At 48.7% G+C, this 8,535-nt stretch overlaps 1 protein-coding gene across 7 annotated transcripts in view; it reads right to left on the bottom strand.

Annotated features, from left to right (window-relative positions):
- Window positions 1-2,628: 2,628 nt before the first annotated feature.
- Window positions 2,629-8,535, bottom strand: part of TBC1D1 (TBC1 domain family member 1) — a 208,025-nt gene continuing 202,118 nt past the window's right edge. For 5 of the 7 annotated variants that reach the window (XM_036331249.1, XM_036331259.1, XM_036331240.1 and 2 more), the window contains 2 exons: window positions 7,447-7,620; window positions 2,629-3,121 (listed from right to left, as the gene is read on the bottom strand). In XM_036331249.1, coding sequence (XP_036187142.1) covers window positions 2,936-3,121; window positions 7,447-7,620 — 360 coding nt within the window. In that variant the 3' untranslated portion in view covers window positions 2,629-2,935. The remainder of the gene's footprint in view (window positions 3,122-7,446; window positions 7,621-8,535) is intronic. The other 2 variants (XM_036331236.1, XM_036331269.1) reach the window with 1 other exon arrangement.

The raw sequence follows: 8,535 nt of genomic DNA, 5'->3' as shown, positions 1-8,535 counted from the left end.
GGTTGTACATTGGAATTGGCTCACAGAGTTACTTGTGTGAGATCTGGAAGACAAAAGTGAAGCAACGGCCGTTTTTCTCTGAAGGTCATCACAGTCAAATATGGCAACTAACAGACCCAGAGGCGGCTGTCCTCATTATCCTCTTGCCCACTTTCACCTCTTCTTCCCAAGTGTTGACCTTGAGCATTGACCTAGGGTGGCCCCAGGCTCACCACTAGGCATCTGGCTGTAAATGCCGCCTGGTGGTCACCACGTGGCAGCAACCAGCTTCCCACAGAGCTCCAAGAACACCACCTGCCCAGGCCCACTTCAACATGGAACGTGTGTTTTGCTTCTCAGGTGAGGAGCTGGTTGGCACACTTCAATTCGCACACCTCCTTCTGCCAATTCACTTCTCATTTCCTCCCACGATTGTGTTGGGTCTAATTCCTGTTACAAATTCTGATTTCCATAGCACTCAGAGCAACACTTCTCCCCTGATTCACCAACCAAACCAAACACAAACCCCCAAAATGAGTATTCCACATAGAAGAAATTTCCATGCATGTTTTCTAATACTGGGCTTCCTGAGGGCTCATCATGTTCTAGGTCGAAGAGGGCACAAATGGTACCAAAGGATGACAACTGTGAAGTGCACACACGAGTGCGTTTGGGGAGAATATGAAGCTTACTTGGTTTAAAAGTTTGCCTTTGCTCATCCTCATGCAGGGATGTGAGTTGGTTCTATGCATTTCTCTTTCCCCGGCTATGTCACAGGCAAGACTCTGTCCGACCTGCTTCCACAGGCTCATGTCCACAGTCCCCTCTGCCCAGCGATGTCATAGCAGCACTTGCTGGCACGTACAAGCGATGGAGCTGGTCTAATTAGTGCTACTATCACACCCTGCATGGAGGTGTTACAACCTAACAAGCATTTGGGTAGAATACTAAAAACCTAAGACTTCAAATGATTTCACTGATGGTGAGGTAACATTCACACTTTGACCCACAGGTGTTCATGAGGCATTCCTTCACTCCTGGGCTAAAAAGCAAAAATCCAAAGTTTCTAAAAAAAAAAAAAAAAAAAAACCAGACAACCCAAACACCATAAAAGTGTGCACATAAATTACTTTATTGCTTTCTTCTTTCTTATTTAATGTGGAGTCAATGCTTTTGAGTAATGGTCAGAAGATGTCCAGATTTCAACATTATTAAACATCAAACAGTAAAATATGTGGAAAGAAGCCCTCCAATGTTAACTCCCAGTATATCTGGTGGAACAACCTGGGATAAAGGCCACTGGGCTTGTCGTCTTGGTTTATGCAGAGAACTGCTACCCTGACACGGGAAATAGGAAAGGTCTCAGATATCGCCCACGTGTTTAGGCAGCACGCTTGTCTTCCTCTGAAATGTCTGGGGAGACTGACAATGACTCCAAATATGAGAATCCTTCCTTTCACCTCAGGCTTAATTACAAGAGTGAGAAGAAACCCCTTAGGAACAGAAGAAGTGGTTAGGACAGCGATTTTCACCCGGTGTGCCGCAGGCATTTCTAAAACATGCACTACCTGACTATTTAGTCAGGGGCACTGACCTCTTTTGCCTTAGATTGTCAAATAGAAAAATGACAACAGCCAACACAACAATAGCCATCTGGTGTGAATGAATAAAAATTATATATATTTTTTGTCAGATCAGCAAAAAATACGTCTTTTGGTGTGCTGCAGAACTTTAGTAAGTAGCTTGTGTGTGCCATGAGATGACAAGAGCTGACAGTCTCTGGGCTAGGATGATCAAGACCAGCAATGATTCTGCTGTCAAGGAAGTGACATGTGCCTACCCAGTTCCTCTCTGACCACCCCTTGTAAAAGGACACGTGGATTCTGAGAGCGCGCACGGCAGGCCCCGCACAGTGACGAGGTGAAGCCAGGGCATCCGTGAGCATCTTTCTGCGTGTTGAAGGCACAAGGACCTCATCGTCCTGAGGTAGGGGGAGGGTCACTGTGTTGGGAATTATATTCAAAACACACATCCTACCTCCAGGAAACTGCTCTCAGCTGCCATACATTTGTTTACAATTTTGATCTCCTTTTGAAAGTCCCCAAGTCTCTGGCATCCCTAAAAAATGCTGCTGTGCCCTGCTACCTCTGCAAAGAATCAGATTCCTAAGGAGTGGAGGCTCAAAGGGACACACAGCTGCAAAAATAAATACGCAACTCAACTTTTAATGAATATGAAACACCACAAAGAAATAAATATCTCAGACTCTACAACTACAGGTCGCATTCAAGCAATCCCTCGTAGAGTCTTCAAAATGGTGATTTTCCCATAAAACATTCATCTACAATAACTTTGATCAATATGTAAGGACTAAGCAAAAATGTATGAAAATATGATTTTTTAAAAAAGAAACTTCATTAAATATCAAGAATAGTGATCAAATTCAAGATGTCACATTTAAATGAATTGCTTTTGATCTTTCCTAATGTCATCTTGGCCTTCCATACCGAGCATGGACCAGGGCCACCGGCCGACCCTCCGTGGGAGAGCCATGGACCCCCATCCTTGCCAGAGGAATCATCTCGAGCCCTCGGGCTTTTGTGATTCCACAGCATGAAGAATGCTCTTTACAAACACAGTAATACTGAAAAAAGAACATAAAAGTGCATTTATTCATGTCCATGCCGTCTAAATCTACTGATTACAGTCATCAGGACCCACTGGAACCTAAACAACAATAAAAACACGGGGACACGCATCCCCCTGATCCGCAAGTTTCCGTTCAGAAGACTCCGCGTGCTGGCGAGCCAGTTTCCTCCCTGAGAAGCATGCTCCGCGCCTCACTCTCTCCCTCCAGCATCTTATGTCTCTCTCGGTTAAGGCCTGGACAGTGTCGGATGGTGTCCCACGTCTCCTCGGGCCTCGCCCTGGCGAGATGCTGTCAGTGGCCCGTGGGCTAGGGCTGCACGAGGTCAGGCTGGGGTGCCCTCAGCTCTGCGGTCCGCCGCTGGAGCTCCTCCACCGTCCGCAGCAGCGCTGACCTCTCCAGCTCCAAGGCCAGGGCAGCCTGCTTCAGCTTGCTTTCATTGGTCAGGAGCTTCTCCACGGTGGCTTCCAGGCTCTGGATCCTACCATTTGCCACCTGGAGAGTAAAAGGAAACATGAGACTGTCGTTGCCCAGTGACAACACAGGGGGATCCCCTGTCCGGCCTTTGGGGAGCTGTGGAGCCACATTTTGGCAGAGAGGAGTCCACTGGGCACTATCAGTGCTTCTGGCCACACAGGAAGACTACATCTCCCAGGCTCCCTTGCAGGTAGTCTGGGCCCCAGAGCTCCTCCCCTGCTGTGGCTGCTTTGGGAGCTGTACATGGAGGCGGTGGCTTCACAATGCAGAGGGAGCCTAGCTCCGAGCCACACGCTACAGCAGTGATGGCGATCCTTTTGAGCTCGGCGTGTCAGCATTTTGAAAAACCCTAACTTAACTCTGGTGCCGTGCCACATATAGAAATTTTTTGATCTTTGCAACCATAGTAAAACAAAGACTTATATTTCTGATATTTATTTTAGATATTTAAATGCCATTTAACAAAGAAAAATCAACCAAAAAAATGAGTTCGCGTGTCACCTCTGACATGCGTGTCATAGGTGTGCCATCACTGCACTACAGGGATGGCAGCTCAGATATGGCCACAGCATCTTCCTGGAGAAGAGGTGGTGCTTCGGGGACAAAGACCTCTGTGCTCCGCCACTGAGATTTGGAGCTTTACTTATTATTGCAGCACATCCTGGCCTGTTTAGACGACACCATCTATTTACACGTACCAACTGATTTCAAACTAACAGTCAAAAGGGATTCCACGTAAAGGCCCAAGCAGCAATAGCTCACTAATCTGAAATTCTTTCTATTTTCCGTAGAGTGACAAGGAACATGGGCATTCACCCTGGAACATGTGTGGGGCGCTGTGAACAGCCACGCATTCTGCTTAAGAGGCTCCCGTGCAGGGTCTCTCGGGCCGGTCACCACCTCCGCGAGCTAAGTGGTCTCCTCATGTCCCCTTGGCCCACGTCCTCAGTGGCCGGCACAACATTAATGTCAGTTTGCACTTCCAGGTGCTTCTCTCTTGCATGCACTTGGGCAGGCTTCCAGGCAGCCAGTGAGCTGGCTCTAGCGAAGCTGAGGGTTTCCTGAGAAAACCACCGACCCCCCTGCTGTCCCACGGCCTCTCTGGCCTGGGCCTCGGCTCCCAGCTGTGCTTTGGTCACCGGGTGGTTAATCCAGTCCAGGAGCCACAGGTTCCCATCTATTTAGGGGGGTGGGGGGATGGGACTATTTTTTTTTCTCATTTTCAAACAGGAGAAACTGTGTTTTGAACACGGTAACACTTGTGCTGGACAGACAACTCATGACTCCAAGTCTAGCTTTGGCTGTGCTACTGGGACACTCAAAATAGAAGGAACAGGACTGAGATCCTAAGTCTGCGGGCCCACCAGGCTGGGCTGCTCATGCCTGGTGCGTTCCTCCCAGCAGGACTCTGATCCACCCAGTCCTACCCTCGGCCCAGGCCTGGGTCAGGCCCCACCGCGTGTCCAGGAAGGATGGCTTGTTGAGAAGCCCCACGGCACACCAGGGGCACCCACAGCTCAGCGGGGAGCTTTCTGCAGGGCCACTGACTGCCACGCGAGCGTCAGGTCTCCCCGTTGACACCAAAGCTCTCCCCTGAGAGAGTAGGTCTCCTCCTGCACAGGGGGCTGCCCCCCACCGCACCTGGCTCCTGGCGCCCAAGGACTTGCGGTTGATTACTATGAAAAACGTCCATCCATTATTATTTGGCACCACCTGACATGTCTATGAGATTGCCTCATGGATGCTGTCGGACAAAACAGGGTAACGGTTTGGTCTCCCACTGCGAGACAACATTTTTAAGTGCTACCGAGAGAGTAAGTGGGGCTTTGGGATGCCTAATAACTATATAGGCAGAACAAAGCTAGAAAACGGGTCAATTTTGATACTTTGGCAAAATTAAAAAATAAGAAAAAAGATTTATGTTGAAAAATTAACCGCTGTATTGAACGCCTAGCCTTGGACTCTGAAAACTGCTTAAAAAAAAGAAAAAGACGGAGGTGAGCGTCTCACAGAACTTATAGTCCAGCTGAAGGAGAGTAACCCCCTGTGACTCCTCGAGGGTCATGGAAACAGGACATACAAGCACCTACCAACCAACAACACAGTCCGTACCCCAACTCTTGGAGAGCAACAGTGTCTTACGGCGCCCCCACAGCAGGGCTCAGTCAGTGTGGTGGGGGCATAAGCTGCGGTCCCGAGTGACCCCTCCAGAAACACAGAGCCGCTTGGTCAAGAGAAAGAGCATTGCGAGGAGAAGGCCTGTTGTCACCATGACCGCCCGGCGCCTTTCCCGAGGAATGCGGATTTTGGAGCAGCTTTTCACAACACCCTCTCCTCACGAAAAGGGACAGTATCACAGAAGCAACACAAACTCACTCTCTACCCTCCATCTCACACACGCACAAAACCCACCCGGACGTTGGCCCAGTAAAATGAGCCTCCTGCCTCTCTTAACAAGCCCCGTGCTGCAGACGCGAGTCTGAGCTCTGTGAGAAATGCTTCCGCCTGGTATATGTCAAGGGCCCAGTGTTTGGTCGGAAGGCGTTTGAAATGACCGCCTACACTGCAGACCCTTACAGGCCAGATAAGGCTCTGTATCCCCTTGAACTGGAGAGACTGCACACAGACACACTTTGAGTTAGGACATCTCAGTCACGGGGAGAAAAGCAGCCACGTTTCCGAATGTGACAGGCAGTTAGGACTGGGCGGGGAACGCATTTTCCTTTGTTCCTCTAGAGCAGCGGTTCTCAACCTGTGGGTCGCGACCCCTTTGGGGGTCGAACGACCCTTTCACAGGGGTCGCATAAGACCATCGGAAAACACATATATAATTACATATTGTTTTTGTGATTCATCACTATGCTTTAATTATGTTCAAATTGTAACCATGAAAATACATCCTGCATATCAGATATTTACATTACGATTCATAACAGTAGCAAAATTGCAGTTATGAAGTAGCAACGAAAATAATTTTATGGTTGGGGGTCACCACAACATGAGGAACTATGTTAGAGGGTCACAGCATTAGGAAGGCTGAGAACCACTGCTCTAGAGTAAGTATCTCCTTGGGTACAGGGACAGATCCCTGCGGAGGGAAATGCACTTCAGACCCGGCTGATTTATTAGGCTCTCAGATGCTGGCCTTTCTCATATCACCGCCAAGCCTGTGTCTGCAAAGCGGCAACTTCCTATGGAGAGAAATAGAGGCTCAGGTCGGGAGGGAAAGCTAATTCTCAGGTCAGCCCAAGAGCGCATAAAACACACTTGGGGGTGGGGTGGGGAGGAAAATGTATTTTTTCTTGCGGAAACTAAAAAAAATTTTTTGTAAACACTCCACAAACAATTCCTTAACGCTGACAGCATTACCACCCATTTCTGATGTTAAAAAAGTAGACCATGTGGTTCCTTTATTCCATCAGCTTGGAAAAGGGGCTGCGTGTGTGCTGAGCCCTTAGGTATTCTTCCTGTCCTCGTCACACAAACAAGGGAGTCAGGACGGAGCCGGCCAGCGGTCTGCCCCAGGGAAGCGTGGGTGGGAGACGTGGGGAGACCAGGGCTCTGGGCTGCCCTCTGCCCTTGCTTCCTGTCACCCTCTGTGCACACAACCAGTGTTTGCCTTTCTAGTGTTCTCATCCACACGCATCCATGGTAAAATGGAAGCTTCCAGAGTGGAGAACTATGTCCTTCATCAATCAAGGCTTGGTATTTGCACCAAGGACACATGTATCACGATCCTATGCCCTGGTTTACTTTTTTAATTTTATTTTTTAATATGTTTTTATTGATTTGTAGAGAGAGCAGGAGAAGGAGAAGGGAGAGATAGAAACAACGAGAAAGAAACATTGATGTACGCCCCCTACTGGGGATCGAGCCTGCAACCCGGGCATGTGCCCAGACCGGGAATCGAACCAGTGACCTTTTGGTGCATGGGCGATGCTCAACCACTGAGCCTGGTTTATTTTGCAAGGTAGATGATGTCAGTGTCGCCTTCCTCCTTTAACATCCCTCTGTGGACCTGGCTGATTTTGCTCATAGAAGCTCAAGCCTTTGCTTCTCTTGTCATTATTCAAAGCACAACTGCTGGCACTCAGCTAAGAGCTCTGCAGAGTCCGGATCGCAAGTTCCTGCGAACGGCAGAAACAGCCCCTCAGAAGGCTGTCTGACCTCAGCAAAGGATCACCTGTCTGCTGCCTCAGAGGAAGGCCCAGGACTCCTGGGATACCTTTGATCCCAACTCTAAACGGACCTGGGCAGAAAGGTCCTGCGGTCGTGGGAAAGCCCGGCCTGCTGAGTTAATGAACTACCGGGGTTCAGGAAGCTGCCTCCTGAGTATGCTCTACCTGCAGTTGTTCCAGGAGGTCGAGGTTCTGTTTGCGTAAGCTGCTGTTGGTTTTCTCCAATTTGTCCATTCTTTGGTTGTCGCTGAGAGGAGAGGAATCGATAAGTTCTTCTTGAAGCACATGGTACTCCACTTCATACGCTTGTAACTGCTTAGAAATGTCCATCTCAAACACCTATTAAATGCAGAGAAGTCATCAGGCACCGAAAGTGAGAAAAACCACACAAGCGCGCGCACACACACACACACACACACACACACACACGTGACCATGTCAACGAGCCCCACTAAAACGCCTACTCTATGCCTGGTATATTAGTGATAATTTAAGAAAACTCTCTGCCCTGAGAAGGAATCATTTTACTTGGGAGGAAAGGATATAAGAAGCATTTGGAACTAAGCCTAAGGCAACAGTAAGTAGGGTCTCTGATATTCATTTTCCAAAAGCCGACACCTTGTTTTTACAAAGGCACACAACATTTGTTTTGAGCTCTGATTCCAATACTTATTTTCTTCTTCTCTGAAAACTCTATTAGGCTGGATGCATCAACTATGGGTCAAAGGGAGGAAACAAAACAAAAGCATCGCAGCCCTATCTGCCCCGTCACCGAGTCAAAGTTTAATTATAGTTCAGCTGGGTTTTCAGAGCTACAAGAACAGCTAAGTAATGGAGCTGTTTACTGAAAACCATGCCTTGCACACAAGACATGCAGCAATGAGCCAAAACCCAAATGTCACCCACATAGATGAGTGAATATGAAACAATGCCTGCGCTGCCTTCCTTCCCATAATAGCAACAGTGATGAAAAAACCACCCGTGTGAAAAACAACCCGAGTGCAGAGTGAGTGAGTGGCCTGTCTGTACTTTCTCTCGGGGACTGAGCTTGAGGCGGGCAGGGGCAGGGCTGAAAGGGGGGCAGAGGTTGCCGCCTCAGGCACCTCCTCTCTTTCCTGGCTGCATTGAAAACACCATGGGGCTGAGCCTCTGGGCACCCAACACGGACCCTGGGGAATCTGAGAATTCAGTCACCACATAAAGAAGCCACAGGCTAGAGAATACACAGTTAGAGAATGAGATTGGGCTTTACAG

The sequence above is a fragment of the Myotis myotis genome, unplaced genomic scaffold (assembly GCF_014108235.1).
Source record: "Myotis myotis isolate mMyoMyo1 unplaced genomic scaffold, mMyoMyo1.p scaffold_m19_p_1, whole genome shotgun sequence".
In the NCBI taxonomy this organism is placed as follows: Eukaryota; Metazoa; Chordata; class Mammalia; order Chiroptera; family Vespertilionidae; genus Myotis; species Myotis myotis.
The sequence above is the reverse complement of the archived record's forward strand: the minus strand, read 5'-3'. Positions and strand labels throughout refer to the sequence as shown.